Source organism: Urtica dioica, chromosome 2 (genome assembly GCF_054948205.1).
Source record: "Urtica dioica subsp. dioica isolate 48M chromosome 2, U.dioica_male_clone48M_v1_H2, whole genome shotgun sequence".
Classification (NCBI taxonomy): Eukaryota; Viridiplantae; Streptophyta; class Magnoliopsida; order Rosales; family Urticaceae; genus Urtica; species Urtica dioica.
This window is the reverse complement of record NC_142757.1, coordinates 51,416,920-51,438,240: the sequence shown is the minus strand read 5'-3', so window position 1 is coordinate 51,438,240 and position 21,321 is coordinate 51,416,920. Positions and strand designations below refer to the sequence as shown.

At 35.8% G+C, this 21,321-nt stretch overlaps 3 protein-coding genes and 1 non-coding gene across 4 annotated transcripts; 2 read left to right on the top strand and 2 right to left on the bottom strand.

Moving 5' to 3' along the window:
* The first annotated feature begins 4,631 nt into the window (after positions 1 to 4,631).
* Positions 4,632 to 8,409, top strand: KLCR1 (Tetratricopeptide repeat (TPR)-like superfamily protein). Its single transcript, XM_089607176.1, has 3 exons — positions 4,632 to 5,618; positions 6,337 to 7,245; positions 7,850 to 8,409. Exons 1-3 carry the CDS (start codon positions 4,918 to 4,920, stop codon positions 8,082 to 8,084), a joined length of 1,845 nt encoding a protein of 614 aa, XP_089463302.1. The 5' UTR covers positions 4,632 to 4,917; the 3' UTR covers positions 8,085 to 8,409.
* Positions 8,410 to 9,570: 1,161 nt separating this feature from the next.
* SKIP16 (SKP1/ASK-interacting protein 16) lies at positions 9,571 to 12,598 on the bottom strand. Its single transcript, XM_089607175.1, has 3 exons — positions 12,379 to 12,598; positions 11,073 to 11,563; positions 9,571 to 10,520 (listed from the first exon to the last, which is right to left on the bottom strand). Exons 2-3 carry the CDS (start codon positions 11,558 to 11,560, stop codon positions 9,749 to 9,751), a joined length of 1,260 nt encoding a protein of 419 aa, XP_089463301.1. The 5' UTR covers positions 11,561 to 11,563; positions 12,379 to 12,598; the 3' UTR covers positions 9,571 to 9,748.
* A 3,426-nt stretch (positions 12,599 to 16,024) lies between these two features.
* Positions 16,025 to 19,224, top strand: LOC149405431 (Leucine-rich repeat (LRR) family protein). The gene is made up of 6 exons (XM_089601253.1): positions 16,025 to 16,260; positions 16,781 to 16,935; positions 17,022 to 17,239; positions 17,516 to 18,125; positions 18,253 to 18,738; positions 18,849 to 19,224. The coding sequence occupies exons 1-6, from the start codon at positions 16,070 to 16,072 to the stop codon at positions 18,959 to 18,961; spliced, it is 1,773 nt and encodes a 590-aa protein (XP_089457379.1). The 5' UTR covers positions 16,025 to 16,069; the 3' UTR covers positions 18,962 to 19,224.
* Positions 19,225 to 19,558: 334 nt separating this feature from the next.
* TRNAQ-CUG (transfer RNA glutamine (anticodon CUG)) lies at positions 19,559 to 19,630 on the bottom strand. Its single transcript has one exon. It is a non-coding gene; the product is annotated as a tRNA-Gln (tRNA).
* Between the last annotated feature and the right edge of the window lie 1,691 nt (positions 19,631 to 21,321).

Sequence of the window (21,321 nt, the reverse complement as noted above, 5' to 3'; positions counted from 1 at the left end):
AAAGTAGGAGAGAGAAAATGACGAATTTGTTAATAAATAAGGGCAAATCATACCTTAATTATTGCCACATAAACATGTTGTCTATTTCCCTAAAAATTGTGAAACGTATGCTAAAAACAAATTTCATAGTTTCATTTTGGCTATTTTGCTACACTGCCCATAAATGTATTGAGTATTTCCAATATATTTTTAATTTTATTATGACGTAGGAGTCGTATCTTCAACATAAATTTTCTTCTCTTAATGATTTTCGAAACTATCCTCATCACAAAGTAAAAAATCCAAACATAACCGAAAAAAGGGTAAAAAAAATATCCAAATACAAAGCGTAATCTGGTTACGAAAATTCTCCACATGCTCTCAAATTTCAGTTTTTCTCTTGACAGAAAATTAACACATTCATAATCTAATGCTTAAGTTTCGTACAATAAATATTGTTTGGTTTTATGCAAGCTGATATGTGAGCAGGCACGAAACCAGCTATTGTTCAGGAGGTGCTATAGCCCCCCTCGAATTTTTTTTTTCTTCTTCTTCACTTTTTTCCCAATTTTTTTTCTTTAAAAAAAATTACTCTAAATATTTACAAATTAACTCTTTTGAACTTTTTTTTGCATATTAGTCCCTTTAATCTAGAATCCTGGCTTCGTCACATAATTTGAGCATAAGTAATTGATAAAGTAGATTAGAAAACTCAATTTCCTTTTATAGATTCTTTGTATGTCATGAAATTTTTGTTGATGAAAGGTGCATGTTTATGTCTCTCTTTGCTATAATGATCATGCCGAAGAAAACTCAAATATAGTTCCTCATATCTATAGATTATTCCGAACATTTACTATGTGATAAGATTAGTAGATCGATCAAACGATTGTGACTCTACAATTGATTTTGGTACGTTGAGAACATACAAAATAAGACCTTGTGATTATGTAAGAAAGTAGAAAGACCATTATAAGTTAAATATCACTTCATGTTCATGCTTAGTTGAGTAATCCCGAGCAAACCGAACGGAAATATCTAGATTTTGTTTTTCCTTCCGACACTATTCACGGAACCAATTTTTTTGTTCCGATGGTTAATGGAATTGGAATTTTCGGTACCTTCCGGTACTATTCATTCGAGTTTTTCTTTTTGGATGACAGAATGTATTTCAGGTTTTACAAAAATTATTATTTATCAATTCCGTGATAGAAGCAGAAGTCACCGAAAGGAGCTTCCACTTCCAATAAATCGAAATTCTGATCCTTCATGATCCCTAATTACAAAAGAATAAAAGAAAAAAAAAGTTTTTGTTTTCAGAAGAATTCGAGCAATGCCTTTAAGATAGTGTAGTTATGTTATTTGAATAATAGTTTGAGAGCAACTCTCTCTAGAGTGTTTTTCTGAGAATAGGTTTGAAATTCTCGTTCTGTTCGATTCAAAAAAGGATATCACCAACATTTTAAATTTCGAATAGAAATTGCGAAAACTTTCCGGAAGGACGACGTTTATAACCCCTATCACGTAAGGTATTTATATCTTTGAATCTTGTGAACATAATGCATTTCAATCTATTTAAATTATCGCTTGCGAAAATTTTGGTTAAATGTCCATGTATGTCTTTTCAATATCAACATATTTATATATTTTTTCTTGCTTAAACAAAATCATTTGTTTCAATAAAAATTTAAGGGAACGTATCCCAATACACACACCAATTATCACAATTTCTTCCGATTAAATTCTAACTCATCATAAATTGATCAAATTTAGATACAATTCTCTATGAAATTCGTTTAACCAATACAAAGATCCATGCTCAACAAATGGACCTTAGTTTTCTTGTCTCCTATATCAAAATCATTAGTTTGATTCATGTGAATTTGTTTATCTAATTCACCATATAAACAAACTAAGAAAGCCGTCTTTACATTTACTTATTCAAATTCCCAGTCAAAATGAGCAACCAAAGCTAGAATTATTCTAATGGACATATGCTTAACAAAACGAAAATAGATATCTTTAATAACCCTATATCATCATCTCGTTGTGAGAATACTTTTTCTACAAGCCTAGCCTTATATTCTAGGATTATCAAGACTAGGAATTCATTATTTAATTTTTAATCCATGGTTTCTCCAATATTTTCTAGGATGGTCTCATTCAGAGTGTATTTCTTCTTGTATAACACTCTCCCTTGTACACCTTCATCATTTCCTAAGATAATCTCTAATATACTTAAATTAATGGAAGAAATTTTTATACCTAGAACGTTATGTTCCTTCTCATCAACTTATCACTAGACATCATCTTCACTAATTAAACACCATATGATCTCTACATATGAAGCACATTATGTTCAGCTTCAAGGCACGCACCACGATTCGATTCGTACGAGAAACTTCATACACAATAAAATGCTCTAATTTCAAAACATTACACTGTTTGGACACTCTTTGAATAACCACAAACATTAACACATGATGATAAAATCATAAATAATAATAAAAAAAATTCAGCATTTTATAAAAATATTGCAGCCTTTTGTAAAAAAAAAAATGAATATTATAAAAAAAATCAACATTTTATCAAAATTTCCCTAGTATATTATAAAGTTTTTTTTTTTAAATATGAATTATTTATTAAAATGGTGTTAATTATTCTTATACGCCCCTCTCTAAATATTTAACTTGCATTTATTATTCTCAATTTACACTTTCCTAGAAGTTAATGTCCCTCTTGAAAAATTGAAACAAGCTGTTTGCGAAATCAATATACACACACTTGTAGACCTCTATGAATATACAAAGTTACAAACTATTGATTCCTAGAACTTACAGCTAGTGTTTGTGTACTGATTTCGCAAACATCTTGTTTGTGTAAGTTTTTAGGTACTATATCTTAAAAATTAGGGGTGTAATCAGGTTGGCTTAGTCGGTTTTTTCATGTGCTATCAACCCGAACCGCTACAACTAATTTTTTAATCTTAAAACTCAAACCAATCCGATTAAAATGTAAAACCAAACCAAACTAACCCGAAAATAGTCGGATTGATTTGGGTTGGTTTTTTCGGATTATAATTCTCGACGAATGACTTTATGACTCGAATGAAAATCATATAAGTATATTATATATAGAACGTTTTGTCAAATAAAATCAAAAGTTTACTTATCTTTAAAAAATTACATATTAAAATAAAATTTATGCATACTTTTAATTACCAAATTTTCATGTAGTCGCAAATAATAAAGTATAATACTGAGTATTTTTTATTTAATTATAATATTATTAGAAAAATGATATTTTTTAACGATAGTACATGTAAAATATTTACAATCTTAAAAAAAAAAATTAAAGAATTAACACCTTCGGGTTGGTTTGGTTCAACTCAATCTCACGGCTATAAAAAACCAAACCAACCCGAAACAATTGCGGTTTGGGTTAGTTACAACTCAAACTTTATTGAGGTTTTAATGAGGCGGTTTAAAAAAGAGTGCGATTTGATTTGGATGATCGGGTTGGCGGTTTTGATGAACACCCCTAGTAAAAATATGAGATGCTAGAAATAATATTTTAATTTTGGGAAGAACTATGTTTGATTTCGATAAACAAATTGACAATTTATTAGTTTCACCCCAAAAAAATATTTAAAAAATCTTAACAGATTACAGAGTTTAAACAAATAAGATCCCGTCGTCAATATACGCACAATCTTAATTATTTTCAATAAAAGTAATTTATACCAATCAACAGAATTATATAGTTATACTTGCAGATTATTTCACTAATTAATTTCATATTTTTAAAAAATATATTTATAATCTGTTTTTTATATTTTTTTTATGTTTATATATACATATATAAATACTATTTACAAAAAAGATTAAAGATGAAAAGTAGCACAAAGGGAATAATAGAATGGGAGACAGTACAGGCACAGCCATACAGCTAACGGCTTCTAACGGTTAAGTTTCCGTTTGAGGCAAAAGGATAACGGCAGTACCAACGGCGTCGTATAACGAATATTTCCACTCTGGTCCGGTCCTACAAAACGTCAAACCCCTCTGTCTAACGATAGAAATAAATCATCAACCACGTGTGACGTGTCATTCACACTTGCGGTAGATTCAACTACTGAAATGACAGATTTGTCCTCCATTTCCATTTTACCTCAAAAGAGCAAACCACCCCCAACAACCTCCTTCACAGCTTTGCCAGCACATACCGTCAACAAAATGAAACAGAATCCTTTTTTTCAAAACGGCCCTTTTAGTCTTCTACTTATGCATATTTGACCCCACATTTCACTACTCATCACTATTTTCGTTCCATAAGTTCATTTCACAAACAAAAATGCACTAAAACATGTGAGCTACATTTCAGAAATATACTATAAATTCAGATACTACTCAAAGTGTTTATTTTGGTTGGCCCATTTTGTTCATATCGTATTCCATTGCATATTTATAGTCGATTTCAAATTAAAAAAAATACATGGAAGTTCAGGGGAGTAGAATGCCAATTTTATGTACTATAATCGTTAAGAATAGGCAAATGCGAAAACTTCCTGGGCCAATTCGGAATTTATATTTTTAAGTAAACTGGTGAAAGAAAGTGAAGAGAAGAGGAGACATCTGATCTCTCCTTGTTTCTCTCTCTCAGTATCATCATCATCATAAACTTTCTCTCTCTACTGACACACAATTACTCGTAGAAGAGAAAAGATGTTTGTTGAGAATGGTGGCAAGTTCATATCTCCATAATTAACTCTCTCTCTCTCTCTCTCTCTCTTATTATTTATCGAAATATTATCTCTCGCAAACATTTGAACAAACAGTTGAGGTGCATATAGTGCTATCTAAATTACGCTTCCATTATTTTTTTTTATAAAAAATTACACTTCCATTTTCGACTCTTTTTCGAGCTGCGGACACGAAAATGCCGGGCCTAGTCTCCGTCAAAACCCCGCCAGAGGCGCCACCGCTCCGGATCTCGGTTACTGAGGCTCAGATCCAGACTCGGACCCCGAGAGCCGACCCGGCCGTGCCTCGAACCCCGTCGCCGGCGGCGAAAAAGCTTCCGTCTCCGTCGAATTCCCGATCCAAACCCTCGCCGGACCGCCGATCGAAGAAACCTCAACCAGACAGTCCAGGGAACCCTAGTCCGAATGGAAACCCTAACTCGAGCCAGATCCTGGCGGAGGCGTCGCTGGATAACCCCGATCTAGGTCCGTTCCTTCTGAAGCTCGCGCGAGACACGATCGCTTCCGGCGACGGTCCGGTGAAGGCTCTGGACTTCGCGGTGAGGGCTTCGAAGTCGTTCGAGCGGTGCGCCGCGGCGGCGGAGGACGGCGAGCCGAGTCTCGACCTCGCGATGAGCCTCCACGTCCTGGCGGCGATCTATTGCAGCCTCGGGAGGTTCGAGGAGGCCGTACCGGTTCTGGAGAGGGCGATCAAGGTCCCCGATGTTCCGCGCGGATCGGATCACGCCCTCGCGGCGTTTTCCGGCCATATGCAGCTCGGCGACACGTTCTCGATGCTTGGCCAGGTCGATCGCTCCATCGCTTGCTACGAGGAGGGGCTGAAGATTCAGATCGAGGCTCTCGGAGACACCGATCCCCGCGTTGGAGAGACTTGCAGGTATGGAGTTTTTGTTTTTGTTGTAGTAGCCTCAATAGAAATTTTGTACTTTGCTTTGAATCTACTAGGTGAGGTGAAAGGGGATCATGGTGAAGGTTAGATACTCGATATGGAATTTTAATTATGAATTCCGTTCCAATTGTTTGGAACCAATAGAAGGAGAGGAAATTGAAATTTATTCATAACCGAATCATAGAAAATTAATTGAAACTTACTAGTACTTTTCTGATAAGGAATCTGAATTTGGAGTGTTAGAGAAAATAGCGCGGGCATATTAATTTGACTGGAACTGGAAGTTTTGTTCTTCGGCATGAAAGATCTTGCTCTTTTACTTTCTAGGAGAGAAGAGATAGTTAAACCAAACGAGTAAAACCTTAAAGTTGTGTTCGGTCTTGGAATTGAAGCAGAACTTTTGCCTCAGTGCATTTCATATTGAGAGAGCCTCTCTTTGGTGTTTGAAAGATCGCCATTAAATGCAAATCTTCATTCATCCTCTAAATCTGGAAGAAATTCTGTATCTCATCCACCTTTTATATTATAATTAAGTGCTTGACCGGGTTGGTAATAACTTTGTCGATTAGTCCTTATACTCTTAGAAGATATATGAACATGTAAAACAAAAACAAAATTTCGAAAGTCGATCACTTTTGATCGGATCATAGTCATCGAAAAATGCGTTTATGCTGAATCGAGGTTGAAATAATATAAAAAACCGTAGGTATTTGGCGGAGGCCCACGTTCAAGCGATGCAGTTCGAAAGAGCAGACGAGCTCTGCAAGACGACCCTCGAGATCCACCGGGCCCACAGCGAGCCGGCGTCTCTCGAAGAAGCCGCCGACAGACGTCTGATGGCCCTCGTGTGCGAGGCCAAGGGAGATTACGAAACCGCCCTCGAGCACCTCGTCCTCGCCAGCATGGCGATGATCGCGAACGGGCAAGACAACGAGGTCGCCTCGATCGACGTCAGCATCGGAAACGTCTACATGTCTCTCTGCCGCTTCGACGAGGCCATCTTCTCGTACCAGAAAGCTCTCACCGTCTTCAAGTCATCGAAAGGAGAGAATCACCCTCTCGTCGCCTCGGTCTTCGTCCGCCTCGCTGACCTGTACCACCGGACCGGGAAGCTCCGAGAGTCCAAGTCGTACTGCGAGAACGCGTTGCGAATCTACGCGAAGCCCGTCCCGGGGACCACCGCGGAGGAGATCGCCGGAGGGTTGACCGAGATCTCGGCGATATACGAGTCCGTCGACGAGCCCGAGGAGGCTCTGAAGCTCTTGATGAAGGCCATGAAACTTCTCGAGGACAAGCCGGGGCAGCAAAGCACGGTAGCGGGGATCGAGGCTCGGACCGGAGTGATGTTATACATGGTGGGTCGGTACGAGGAGTCGAGAAACTCTTTCGAGAGCGCCGTGGCAAAGCTCAGGGCGAGCGGAGAGAGGAAATCGGCTTTCTTCGGGGTCGTGTTGAACCAGATGGGATTGGCTTGCGTCCAGTTGTTCAAGATCGACGAGGCCGCCGAGCTGTTCGAAGAGGCGAGAGGGATTCTCGAGCAAGAATGTGGGTCTTGTCATCAAGACACCATTGGAGTGTACAGCAATCTTGCCGCCACCTATGACGCTATGGGAAGGTACATAATTTCATTCTCATAATTTTATTGTCTGTGAAATTATTTAATGTTTTATTAAACTGTACTCGTGATCGATCCAAGCAAAAAAGGAAAAAAAAAAAAAAAAAAAAAGCGAAAAGGTAAGTTATGATTGGGATAGTGTTTCCTTACCTGCCTTGTGAATAAAGCAATAATAAAAAAAACATGAGATATCTTGTTCTATACCCTTCTCTTGTGGTGATTGGACAGGACAGTGCAATTATCTAAACTCTTCAGTAGGGCTAATATACATTGCTGGCTTTTCAAGTCATGAATCATTATTCAGAAAGTGAAATTACCACATCATGCCCAAGTTTTTTCTTTAAACTTAGTTGCATGTACTTGTGACACATCATATATTAAGAAAATTCTAATTATTTTGAACATTTCGCTGGGAATTATTTCCCTTTTTTTTTCTTCTCAAAATATTCGTTACTGTAAAATATTCACCAAAGTTACCATGTGGGTCTTTACTTTATTCATTGCAATCTTATGTTGAATCAGGAACTATTATTATTATTTTTTAGACTGAGTTTTTTTTTTTTTTTTTTTTTTTTTTTTTTGGTTGCTGTCTTGGTTATTGCAGAGTTGATGATGCCATTGAGATCCTGGAACATGTTCTGAAGTTGCGAGAAGAGAAGCTCGGGACGGCAAACCCGGATTTCGAAGACGAGAAGAGAAGGCTCGGAGAGCTTCTGAAAGAGGCGGGTAAGACTCGAGACAGAAAGGCAAAGTCCCTCGAAAACCTCATCGATCCGAGCTCAAAGAAGACGAAGAAAGAGTCGACAAAGAGGTGGCCGGGTTTGGGTTTCAGAATTTGAAAAGGTCCCACTACTTTTCTTCATCCACGAGCTGATTTTCTTACTTGTGCACATTCTGTAACATAGAGATGTATAGAGTTGAAGATATATATTTTTTTTATTTTCGCCGAGGTTTTTTTTTTTTTTTTTTTTTTTAAGCTTGGAAATTTCACATTTTTTTTTTGTGTTAATTATTTTTATTGAATGTTTAGCTGGTGGTGCGAGTTTGAAGTTCACATAAAAGTGAAAAATATTCATGGGGTGAATAAGCTACTTGTATGTTTTTATCTTCATGATTTGCTATTTCATTTTATTAATTAAAGTTTGTGGAGATTTCATGGTAAAAGTGCGCTCATCTGGATCTGAAATTCAATGAGTTAAAGACCATGCGATATATAATCAGCTATTGGTTGGTTGTTCGTGCAGGTTTCTATAATGGAAAACATAGTACTCAGGAAAATAATAAAATTACAAGGATAAAAAAACAACAAAATCAAATTATTGGCGATATTAAAAATGAAATTCGCGACCATTTTTCTTTTTGAATAAATATACATAATCTCGCACTTGCATCAAAGTAAGTACTGGTTCAACGTCCAAACTTCAAACATTGAAATTTGTTGAAAGAATTGATAAAGCCAAAATCAAAATATATATCCATTAGACCAACCTCAACTTCAGCTTTATTAAATCACTAGGCTGTCTTTGGTAGGATGGAATATAGGAAGTATGGAAACTATTTGAAGGATTGTATGAGATGATTTATTGTTTCCATTGTTTAGTAACAAAGAATGAAGGAAAAAAAGAGAATGATAGATTGATTCATGTTAGTGGGGTCCACCAAAAAACAATCTTTTCACATTTGGATGGATTATGCAAAGTAACAAAACAATTTTGATCATATTACAATAATATCCTCTTAGTGGACATTTGAAGATATTATAATAAGAGGGTATGTATGTAATTTAATATAATAAAAATCATCCATCTTCTTCTTTTTTCTAATTGTACCAATGAATAGATATATTTTAATCATTCCACCTTTTATACCAATCAACTTTTTTAATACTTATAATCCACTACTTTCTTTTCCTTTCTATTCCATCCCACTAAATCCATCTCCTCTTGTTATGAAGTCTCCGTACGAAAAAAAAAATTAATATCTTCCTTGTGCATTTGAAACAAAATTGTCATCACCCCCACTCGTAGCCATTCGCATGCTTTTCTTAAGAAACTAATATACAGATTATTGAGTTTGATATGACAAAATGATTTCCTATTCATTTTTTTTTCTCTCTCGGAAAGTGGAATATTTCATTAAAACTGCAACTTCAACTCTTTCGTAGAATTTTGATACCAAAACCTCCCCTCGTTGCTCACTATCTTCCATCCCATTTCCTATTCGTTTAGCATTGCTACAAGTTTAACTTGCCAAACTATTATAGTTCCAAATTTGTGTGCTATGAATTACAAAGACCCCATTGGATTGGTATCACACAATGTAAAAAAAAAAAAAAAAAAAAACCATATATGTTATTTATTTATTAACACCTCTGTAACTCTGTTCCAGTCTCAGGAAAATAATAAAATTACAAGGATAAAAAAACAAGTCACCCCTTTCAGCTCCACAACCAAAACCCACACAGATTATAGATAGATATAAGACAAACATACCATCAACAGGCTCAGAAAATGTACTCCGGTAACTCCAAGGGAAACTGAGCGACTTCGACCCGGAACGGGTCGTCTTTCTGGTCGCTGAGCCGCCCCGAGACGAAGGTGAAGAAGCCCTCGATGGAACCCTTAGAAGACGGCAAAGGCGTGCAACTCTCGTACACGAATTCCTCTTCCCCCGGAATCAGCACCGGAAACTTCCCGACCACACCTTCTCCGTTCACCTCCGACACGACCCGCTCGCCCGCCCGGATCCTCCAATGGCGCCAGTACAGCTGGCACGACCCGGAACCCTGTGGCAGCATCGACATCCGAACCGAGTACGCGAAAAAGTACTTTTCACGCTCGTCGATGAGATCGGAAAATTCCGGGACGAGCACCGCCGAGGCTCGGACTTTCACTCCGCCGGAGGAGGAAATCGCCTCCGAGCACCACGGAGGCTGCTCCGGGAAGAGGCTGATGCTCCGACGAGACGACGATTTACGCTTCCGTCGACCCTGTCGGAGCTTGATGATGCCGGTTTCGAGGCGGCGAACGTGCTCTTCCAGCCACGAGAGCATGGACGGCGCGCAGGGGATTGTTTCTCCTGTGGCCGGGAAATTTTTCGTCCCGACGTGGAGCCGATTGTCGTTGCAGTCGAGGAGGAATGTTTTGCTGATGATCGACGACGATTCTGCTATAACGACTCGACGTCTGCTCAGTCGCCGAATCTCCGTCGTTCGCGAGACTATATCGGCGAGCGGAAGCAGATACACGTTGACCGTCCGATCGTAGAAGCTGTAGCTAGAGTTGGGCAAAACGGTTTAACCGGTTAAACTTTTAGCCAATTTAGATTGGGAAAAAATATACAAAATAACCATTTGAGACTAATTTATAAGCTAAAGTTTCAAATTTTCATGAAAGTAACTAAACTGACAAAATCGTTTTTTACACCAAGCTCAATTTTTTTGAAAATTATTATAAGCAATTTATCACTTTCAAAACAATTAATCCTAAGATCAATATTTTTTTTTAACCGGATTATTGCACATTTGACTGTTTCACTAATTTTAGACAAACATTGGCTATTTTGCAAATCCATTACTTTAAATGAGCTATTAAGCTAAATCACTCATTTAAACGGTTAGTCGTTAACCGTTTAGAACGGTTAAAGATTCATCTGATTAACCAAGATTTTCTAGAACGATTAACTAAATTAACCATTAGTTTCAATACTTAGCTTCTTAGTAGTCGGTTTAACATGAAATAATTGGTTAAAAATTATCGCTTAGGTTAATATTAACCAAAAACTAACAGTTAAAATATAAATTAATCGACCAGTTAATTTAGCTGTACCCGCCAATGACGCCCAATGGACACCCATGGAGCGTGTCCGAGTAGTCATTGTCAAACTCTTGCCCGTCGAAGAACCGATAAAGGATCCTCGTCAAGAGAGGGAATTTCAGTCCGAGCTTTTGCTCGGCTTCGTCGATCTCGGCCTCGGTGGCGCCGGGTTGGAGCGTGGCCGCCGATTCGGGGAAGTTTTCGAGAAGCCATGCTCGGAGCCTCACCGAGCACGAGTTCGCTCGCTTCACTGTCTCCCACGGGTAAGCGGAGAAGGATTCGCGCCAGGTTTGGTAGCTTTTCTGGAAGGTTGGGACGGAGTTGGAAAAGGGATCGAGGGGTCGGGAGAGAAGAAGCTCCCGAGAGCAGATCTGGGACCAAAGAGAGTCGTCTGAGGCTGAGGATCGGAGCTTTCGGTTCACGCAAGAGACTCTGGCTGTGTCTTCTGCTCCGAGCTTTGTCAGGATTGTGTGGTACTCTAGATCGCCCAGAGACTCCATCGTCTTGAAAAAACCTCGTAATGAACTAATAATGAGCACAAGAAATCGCAAAAAAAAAAAAAAAAAAAAAAAAAAAAAAGCGGCCCAAAGATTCAATTTTTATTTCGAGTTGAACGATACTTCCATAATGAAGGAAGATATTGAAAGTTATTGATCATTGATATGTTAGATCTATTCAAAACCAAAAATTTATGTAAAATCAAATTATGGAATGAACGTCAATCGTGTAGGTTATATATGTTTATATATTATATATGAATCTTGGTTTGTTGGATCTCAGTTACGATTACAAAAATCAAAATCTAGTTCTTAGTCTCTGGAAGAAGAAGAAAAATTCGAAGGTTGAAAACAAGGAACATATATTATATACTGTCAAAACACTATAGAAAGAATCAAATGAAATCCAAACAGCAAATCAAAACATCTTATAATATCTTACCATAATCTTGTAACAAAATTAATGTTCATGTTATTATCTTGTAACGAGCTAACGATCGTTATATATATATTGAAGAACAACTTCGTGAAGTTTACATAGTCTAATATATTTATTTTTAATATCATGCTTATTTTCATACAAGGCATTTTCATCACTTATTAATCAGCACTTATATAAACACGGTTTGTAATTCTCCATTTCCTAATTTCATGTTCATTCAATCGCATGCTAAAACTAAACAGAAGCATAGAAACAATCAGATTGTCCATTGATCTTAATTTCAAAATTTCGTATGGGTTTTGTAATTACCAGCGATATTTGATACAGATGTTTCAGAGATCATTGATGAATAATTCAAGAACTATAGACAAATAATTACCTTCCTAAGCTCCGACTCGTTCCGGCGATTAATAGTCGGAACAAAATTTCAGATTGTAACCTAGTCGCTTAGCTCAACGATGAAGTGAGACTAATCTATAGTATCAGCCGATCGATTCCCTCTGTAGATTGAATGAAACAAGAAACGACAACTTTAAGTCCGAAGCTAATGTCGTTTCAATTTTCAACCAACCACGTGCAATGATGGGGCCAGGACTTCAATTTTGCAACCCCAATACTCTTTCGAGAGTTAAATAGGGAAATTCCACAAATAATAGTCATTCTTTGGATATATTCCCATTTTCAAATATCTCCATCTATTAAATGTAGAGTAAAACTAAAAAAAAAAAAAAAAATGTTAACAATTTCAGTTTATTCAATGTTTCAAATTTTTTTTTTTTTTTTTTTTTTTTTTTATTTTTTTTTTTTATAGAAAAATCACTTCCAGGTTGACGTAATTATCCAACGACAAGTACTCGTATATATCCTTCTAATTTTAGTTTACACACAGTTTTAATTTAAAATTCATTTCGTTATATTGATTAATGAGATTTGTAACTAATTAGACCACTTTAAACATGTGATTTTGGATCTAGCCTATGTTTGACAATTTTTAGGAATATAGCCAAATGACTTATGTGACAATAATTAAGGTCTTATTTACCCTTATTTATTAATAAATTCGTCACTTTCTATCTCCTATTTTTTTCAAATAATTTTTTTTGCATCAAAACTTCAAAAATTTGTATCTTTCTCATACGAACTCGAAATTGAGTGATTTCAAATCCTACAAATTCGTGGCGTCGAGATCTTCAAAAATAGACCAATTGTGTTTGATAAAAATTATTTTTAATGCATCATATTTACATTTCCATTTCTTTTTTTTGATAATTTCAAAATTTTTTAGTTATTTTCATATTTAAGGTAGATTTTTCTACATCTATGGTATTAAACATTATTTTTCATCAAACACAATGGATCTATTTTTGAAGATCTCGGCGTCACGAATCTGTAGGATTTGGAATCACTCAATTTCGAGTTCATATGAGATAGATATGGTTTTTTGAAGTTTTTATGTAAAAAAAAAAGTGTAGGAAAAAAATAGAGAGAGAAAATTACGAATTTATTAATAAATAAGGGTAAATAAGACTTTAATTATTGCCATATAATCATGTTGGCTATTTCCCTAAAAGTTGTGAAACATAGGTTAAAAACAAATTTTATAGTTTCATTTTGGCTATTTCGCTACAATGCCCTTGATTAATTCTAAATTTTATAACTACCTCGTCTGTTTTATTTTAAAATTAATATAATTAAATTATCTAAACATTTCGTTTTGATTAATTAAATTAAAATAAAGTAGTTAAGTCATAGAATGTTCAAATTTCTATAAATCTTCTTCTATTAACGTATTTAATTTTAATCAATTGTCTACACTTCACACTTTCAAATTTTTTCTAATCCTTTTATTTATTTATTATAATTTCATTTTAATAAATTTAATGATTTAAAAAAATTCATTAGCTGATATAATATGAAATTATATGTTAGGTTATTTGATTCTGGTTAACTTTTGTTATATCTTTTTATACTCTTCCTAAGCTAAAAAAAATATACTTTTATCTATTATTACTTAAATCTTTTATCTTGAATAATAAATTAGTTTTTGTGAAAAAAAATTTACCTACAAAGTAGTTGAGTATATTTAAATATTTATTCAAGGATATGCTTAGAATTTTTTTATATGAAATCAAGTTGTTATATATTTTATATAAATGAAAGATATGTTTTGATACATTTTTTTATATATATTTTTTTAAGAATTAGTTTAAATATTTTATAAGATCTATTATAAAATTTATATAGTTTCGTTTCATGTTATATATATTGTCTAGCACGGCTTGAAACACAAGAATTGTTGTGTTCTTACCACGGATTGAAATCTCGCGCGAGATGGGGGTATCTCGCGCGAGTTCTCGTTTCTCGCCTAGGTGCGAGAGCGAGATGTTAATAACTCGCAAAGTTGTCCGTTTCTCGCGATATCTCGCAATATTTCTCGCATTTTGACTTACCCCAATTTCTCGTTCAACTGAAGTTAAAAAATGAAAAAAAAACCACCCAAATCGCAAGATCTGCAAAACCATCCTTAGAAAAAAGATATGCAAATCTCGCCTCTTCCATCGTAAGATCTGCTGAAATCTCTCATCTTCCCGCGCGGGACTTTCGTTTTCCTTCGCTTAGCTGTCCAACTTCGCCAAAATCTCGCGCAAATCTCTCTATCCCGCATGGTAACTGTACAGATCTGGGTTTTGAAATTTTTTTTTTTTTTTGTGTAATCAAATGATCTATTCCTTTCCGTGTGTATGACTTGCTCAAAAATCAAAATATGTGTAAAAGATGGAAACTTTCTTTTGAGAAGAGAAGAAGTTTGCAGATCTGGTAAAAAAATGAAATGAGGAAGATGGAGTTTTTGTTTTTTGTTTTTTTTTTTTTAAAAGAGGAAGATAGAAACAAGAGGAAGATGCGTGTAGCAACGTGTAGATTCCGATAAAAGCAAGTTGTTTCATTTTGTAATTTTTTTTTTTTAAGCAAATGGTATCATTTTTTAATGACTTTTTTTTTAAAACAATTTTGGGAAGTGGAAAGGAAAGGAAAAATGGGTTTATTATTAAAGACCCACGTTTCATTTCTTTTCCACTTCCAAAAATTGTTAAAAAAATCATTAAAAAATGACACTATTCGCTTAAAAAAAATCATTACAAAATGAAACAACTTGCTTTTATCGGAATCTGCACGTTGCTACACGCATCTTCCTCTTGTTTCTATCTTCCTCTCTTTTTTTTAAAAAAAAAAAAAAAAACTCCATCTTCCTCATTTCATTTTTTTTACAAACTTCTTCTCTTCTCATACTACCAAAAAGAAAGTTTCCATCTTTTACACATATTTTGATTTTTGAGCAAGTCATACCACATGGAAAGGAATAGATCATTAGATTACAAAAAAAAAAAAAATTCAAAACCCAGATCTGTACAGTTACCATGCGAGATAGAGGGAATTGCGCGAGATTTGTGCGAAGTTGGACAGCTAAGCGAAGGAAAACGAAAGTCCCGCGCGGAAAGATGAGAGATTTCAGCAGATCTTACGATGGAAGAGGCGAGATTTGCAGAGCTTTTTTCTAAAGATGGTTTTGCAGATCTTGCGATTTGGGTGGTTTTTTTTTTCATTTTTTAACTTCAATTGAACGAGAAATTGGGGTAAGTCAAAATGCGAGAAATATTGTGAGATATCGCGAAAAACGGACAACTTTACGAGTTATTAACATCTCGCTCTCGCACGTAAGCGAGAGACGAGAACTCGCGCGAGATTTCAATCCGTGCTTTCAGAGTGTCAACAAATTATTGTTCTTTGTGGAAATATTGTCCGACACATATCAAGAAGCAAAAGTACAAATTACAAAATATAAAATAAAATAATGGTTCGGTAATTTCATACCTCAACAAAATAATGGAAAGTATATATATATATATATATATATATATATATATATATATATATAACAAAAAAAAAAAAAAAAATAGCTTGCCGTGCACTATAATTACATTGACGCTTACACTTTGGTAATAAACAAAAGATACACATTCAAAAAAAAAAAAAAAAAAAATCTATATATCTTCTGTTCCACTGAAGCTGCAATGGCGACTCAAAAAGCAAAAATGGACGGCGAATTGGTGGGAATGTGCTTGGAAGCGGCGAGCGAGAGTTTGGACGCTGTGGAGAAATGGCGGCGACAGAAGCGAACACTCGAACGACTTCCGTCTCACCTCGCCGACGATCTCCTCCGCCGCCTCCTCCATCGCCGCCTCCTCTCTCCTTCTCTTCTCCAGTACTCATCTCTCTCTCTTATCTTTTCATCTAATCGCCAATCTGATTTCATTTTAGCAGTCCTTTTGCAAATCTGTCGCGTTTCTGATTATATGCCTTGAATTCGCTCTATACACTGTTTGTTTTTGGCCGATTCGAGAATCTGAAACATCTCCGCTTGATTCTGATTATATTTTGTGTGAATTCGCTGTTTGTTTTCCGGTCGATTCGAGAATGTGAAACATCTTCCTATTATTTCTGATTCTATTTACTGATATTGCTGTGTATATATAGACTTTTTGTTTCCCGACTGGTTTTGCCTGATTCAAGAATCTGAAACTGGAAACATCTCAGTTTATTTCTGATTTCGTTGTGGAATATAAACATTATATTATGTTCTCCGAGTACTATTCTTCGAAGCTTATAAACTGTTTGCTTTTTTAGAATCTGAAACATCTCCGCTGATTTCTGATTTCGTTGTGGAATTGTATTTTATTTTAGTGAAATCCTTTTTTTTTTTTTTTTTGGCAAATATTGTGTAGAGTTTTCAAAGAAAGCGCAGAGGAGGTTGATCTGAGAGGTCAAATCTGCGTTGACGCTGAATGGATGGCGTACATCGGAGCTTTTCGTCACTTGCGATCGTTGAACCTAGCTGACTGTCATAAGCTCACAACCTCTGCTATTTGGCCTATTGCTGGTATAGTTATATATCTGCATTTTGAATTAGTCAATGCAAACCTGATGATTTATATTTTGTTTTCGTTTTTTGTTTTCCTTTTTCAGGGATGTCAAGTTTGAAGGAGTTGGATCTTTCGAGGTGCTTGAAGGTAAACGATGCGGGTATTAAGCACGTGATATCCGTTTCGAATTTGGAAAAGCTAAATATTTCGGAGACTGGGGTTAGCGCAAATGGAGTCAAGCTTCTCTCCTCGCTCAACAACTTGACTCTCTTGGACTTGGGTGGTTTGCCAGTCACCGATCTTGCCTTGACTTCTCTCCGGGTACTTTGTAATTTTGTTTGTGATTTAAATTTTGCCGATATTCCAAGTTATCATCTTTCTCTAGAGAAGGAACTGATAAGATGTTAGACCAGTGATCTATTATGGTCATTGATAATAAGAATACCGTTAAGACTTAGGTAATCTCAAGTTTAAATTTTTGGCTATTTCCGGGTGATTTGAGACAACCGTGGTCTCTTAATGCAATCCCTATTCAAATATCCTTGGAATTGAATATTTTGATTTCATTAATTTAATCTAAGTAATTTTTGGCCTTAGGTTCTAACAAAACTACAATACCTTGATCTTTGGGGAAGTAAAATAACGGACCGAGGAGCTTATGTGTTTCAGATGCTACCCAAGTTAAGCTTCTTAAATTTAGCTTGGACCAATATTCAAAAGCTTCCAAATTTGCGCTCCCTCGAGTGCCTTAACATGAGTAATTGTACGATTCAAGGCGTGCTTGATTCAGACGGCGAAAAGGTTCCTCTAGTGAAATTTATTATTTCAGGAGCCTCGTTCTTTGATGAATCAGAAACATTTTTGCACGTTCACTCCAGCTTTCTGTCCCATCTTGATCTATCAAACTCATCCCTCCACGAATTCGGCTTCTTATCTCATCTGAAAGTTCTAGAGTATTTGGATCTCAGCTCAACCTCGATGAACGACGAAGAAGTTTTTGAAATCGCTAGCGTAGGAGCAAGCTTGAGACATTTGAATCTTAGCAAGACCAAAGTGAGCTCCGTGGGAGTAGGAGTTTTAGCTTCGAATGTTCCCAACCTTGAAACATTGTCATTGTCTGGCACATTGGTCGATGATTCTGCCATCATATCCATCGGCTTGATGAGTTCTCTGAAAGAGATTGACTTGAGCAAGACAAGTATTAAAGGTAACAATCTCCACTTGTAGAACATTTAAGCAAACAGTTATTAGACCCGGAAAGGTAAACATAATTATATCAGTACTCTGTGTTCAGTATCGGAACCAAGTTTATGTTTTGCTTTCTGGGATATCAGGTTTCATCTACGAGGTTGGCCCCGAAGCAGACCCACTTCCATCATTTCAAGCGCTGCAAAATCTGAAAGGCTTACGAAAACTGAATCTGGACCAAACCCAAGTTATGGATCCGGCGGTGGAGTGGGTATCGAGCCTGTACGAACTGACCAGTCTATCGCTCGGAAACGTCTCTCTCACAGACGCCTCGTTGTCGCATTTGTCGGCTCTTGCAAAGCTGCGAGAACTGGCTATTCACGATGCTGTGCTGACAAACCAAGGGCTCGGTGCCTTTCGAATCCCGGGAACGCTGAGAGCGATGGACCTGAAGGGTTGCTGGCTCTTGACCGAGGACGCTTTAGTGTCGTTCGGTAAAAGCCATTCCAAAGTTGAAGTACGGCACGAAAACGCTCACGTTCTTCCGTCGGACCGAGCTTGTTTCGATAGTCCGTCTCCTTCGAGACCGCCTTTGAAGAAAACGGGCTTGACTGTGTCGCCTTGTTTTATCGGTAAGGAATTGTTGCATCAGTTTTCTTCATTTGTCATATCAAGCTGTTATTTATTTATTTATTTTTTTTTGGTGGGTAATCTAATTAATTTTAGGACATTGTGAAAACAGACCAAAGATTGAAGTACAGCCGGGACGAACTTCTAGGACTTCGGGACTCGCCTCTTTCAGCTGGATCTCCTTGTATCTTTGATTCGGTTACACTCAAAACTCCATTAAATTGAAAATAGTAGATGAAATGTTGTATTATAGTTGATGTATTTATCCCTTTTCGACATCAGAGAATGGGTCTGTACTTTGTGTTCTTTCATTTTCAAAGCTAAGCCATTTCCTTTTTTTTTCAATTTTAATCAAGACGATGTTTGTAATTGTAACAGAAATATCCTCTTGTTTTTCTTAGGAAACAGTTATTTCTTTGGGGAAAACAAATCATGTTATTTTCTTGAGAACTTGTATATTTTGCTGATGGTCATCTAATTTTTACTGATTGGTATCTCTTCTTAATATGTACATTGTGATGTCAGATAATGTACAAGCTTCAGAGCATAAAAAAAAATAATGTACAAGCCAAGTCAGCGTCTCACAATCTATAATTTGTTAACTACTGATTGGTCAATGTTCCAAATGTCCAATTCGATTAAAGTCAAATGCAAACAAATAACGACTTATATAAGTCGCTCAGTATATAGGTTTATTCAGGCAATGAAAGAGATCAAAACTAGTTACATAAAATCATTTCTACGAATTTAAGCAAATAGGGGCTTCTCTACTTTAATTCAATACTGTTTAATAAAAAAAGAAAAAAAAAAAGATTGGACAAGAGGTTCTACCGAGACTTGAACTCGGGTTACTGGATTCAGAGTCCAATGTCCTGACCACTAGACCATAGAACCACTACGCTCCAAAGCTTGCAAACTTTAAAATATAAACTGTAGAAATTACTCCCAAGACAAGTAAATTACAACTTAAAAAGAAAAAAAAAAGACAAGTAAATTACGTGTTTCATGCCTACACGTTAATAATTATATACATAGATTAAACATTCTGCTTTTTTGTCAATTATAAAACCTTAGGATGAATATATATATATATATATTCTTCTGATACCAACATCGAGATATGGTGAAAAGTTAAACCAAGGTTAAAAATATAGTAAGGCTTAGTCTCAACTCTCAAGTCGGTTTTAAGCTGGAATTTATTTATAGGTAAAAAAAATATCTACAATAACAATATCTAAGCAGCATAGGACAGCTTTTTTTCAAGAGATTTGTAAGTAATTAGGCCATTTTAAACATGTGATTTTGGATCTAGCCTATGTTTGACAATTTTGAGGGATATAGTCAAATGGCTTATGTGGCAATAATTAAGGTCTGATTTGCCCTTATTTATTAACAAATTCGTCACTTTCTCTCTCCTATTTTTTTTCAAATAATTTTTTTTGCATCAAAACTTCAAAAATTCGTATCTTTCTCATACGAACTCGAAATTGAGTGATTTCAGATCCTACAAATTCGTGGCGTCGAGATCTTCAAAAATAGACCCATTGTGTTGCATGAAAAGTTATGTTTAATGCATCGTAGTTATGTTTCCATTTATTTTTTTGATAATTTCAAAAATTTCCAGTTATTTCCATATTTAAGGTAGTAACATGATTTTTCCACATCTATGGTATTAAACATGATTTTTCATCAAACACAATGGATCTATTTTTGAAGATCTCGGCGTCACGAATCCGTAGGATTTAGAATCACTCAATTTCGAGTTCATATGAGATAGAAATGGTTTTTTGAAGTTTTTATGTAAAAAAAAGTGTAGGAAAAAAGTAGGAGAGCGAAAGTGACGAATTTGTTAATAAATAAGGGTAAATCAGACCTTAATTATTGCCACATAAGTCTGTTGGCTATTTTTCTAAAAGTTGTGAAACATAGGCTAAAAACAAATTTTATAGTTTCATTTTGGTTATTTCGCGTGCCCTTTTTTCAATTTACATCAATTATAATTTTTTTTTAATTTAATTTATATTTGTATGACATAGAAATTCAAGGATCACTTATGATAAATATATATTATTTGAATATTGATAAATACGTATTATTTAAATAATAAGAATACCACACATTAATATTGTCGAGAATTGGTATTTTGTAAATTCTGATTGATAAAATTAATATCGCTATTTTATATAACCATGCAATATTCTTCGGTTACCAGTACCAAAATAGAAGGAAACAAAGTGTGTAGCAACTAGCAAGTACAAATTGAAATGATTTTGGCGGCTGAAAAGAAAAAAGAAAATAGGTCATTTATTCCATGCCCAATAATACAAACATCGCTTCGGTTTTAACATCATTTCTATTTAAACCTGGCTTACCGGTAGCGGGACGGGACGGAATCCCCGCTACCAGTATGAACAGTAACGGGACGAGACATCCCGTTAAGGCTGACGGACGGGACTCCCGTCCCGTTACTTTGGCTAACGGGATCCGGTGATCCCGTTAGTCCCGCTATTTTTTTTTTTTTTATTATTCTCGGCCGTTGGATCTTTACCGTTTAAAATAGAGCCGTTAAAGACTTTCGGCCGAAT

Excerpts from the sequence above, each read along its gene's own strand:
- KLCR1 (XM_089607176.1), top strand. The coding sequence starts at position 4,918 with ATGCCGGGCCTAGTCTCCGTCAAAACCCCGCCAGAGGCGCCACCGCTC. Across the intron at positions 5,619-6,336 it reads CGCGTTGGAGAGACTTGCAG|GTATTTGGCGGAGGCCCACG; the intron begins GTATGGAGTTTT and ends AAAAAACCGTAG. Across the intron at positions 7,246-7,849 it reads ACCTATGACGCTATGGGAAG|AGTTGATGATGCCATTGAGA; the intron begins GTACATAATTTC and ends TGGTTATTGCAG.
- SKIP16 (XM_089607175.1), bottom strand. The coding sequence starts at position 11,560 with ATGGAGTCTCTGGGCGATCTAGAGTACCACACAATCCTGACAAAGCTC. Across the intron at positions 10,521-11,072 it reads CCATTGGGCGTCATTGGCGG|CTACAGCTTCTACGATCGGA; the intron begins GTACAGCTAAAT and ends GCCCAACTCTAG.
- LOC149405431 (XM_089601253.1), top strand. The coding sequence starts at position 16,070 with ATGGCGACTCAAAAAGCAAAAATGGACGGCGAATTGGTGGGAATGTGC. Across the intron at positions 16,936-17,021 it reads TGCTATTTGGCCTATTGCTG|GGATGTCAAGTTTGAAGGAG; the intron begins GTATAGTTATAT and ends TTCCTTTTTCAG. Across the intron at positions 18,739-18,848 it reads TGTGTCGCCTTGTTTTATCG|ACCAAAGATTGAAGTACAGC; the intron begins GTAAGGAATTGT and ends TTGTGAAAACAG.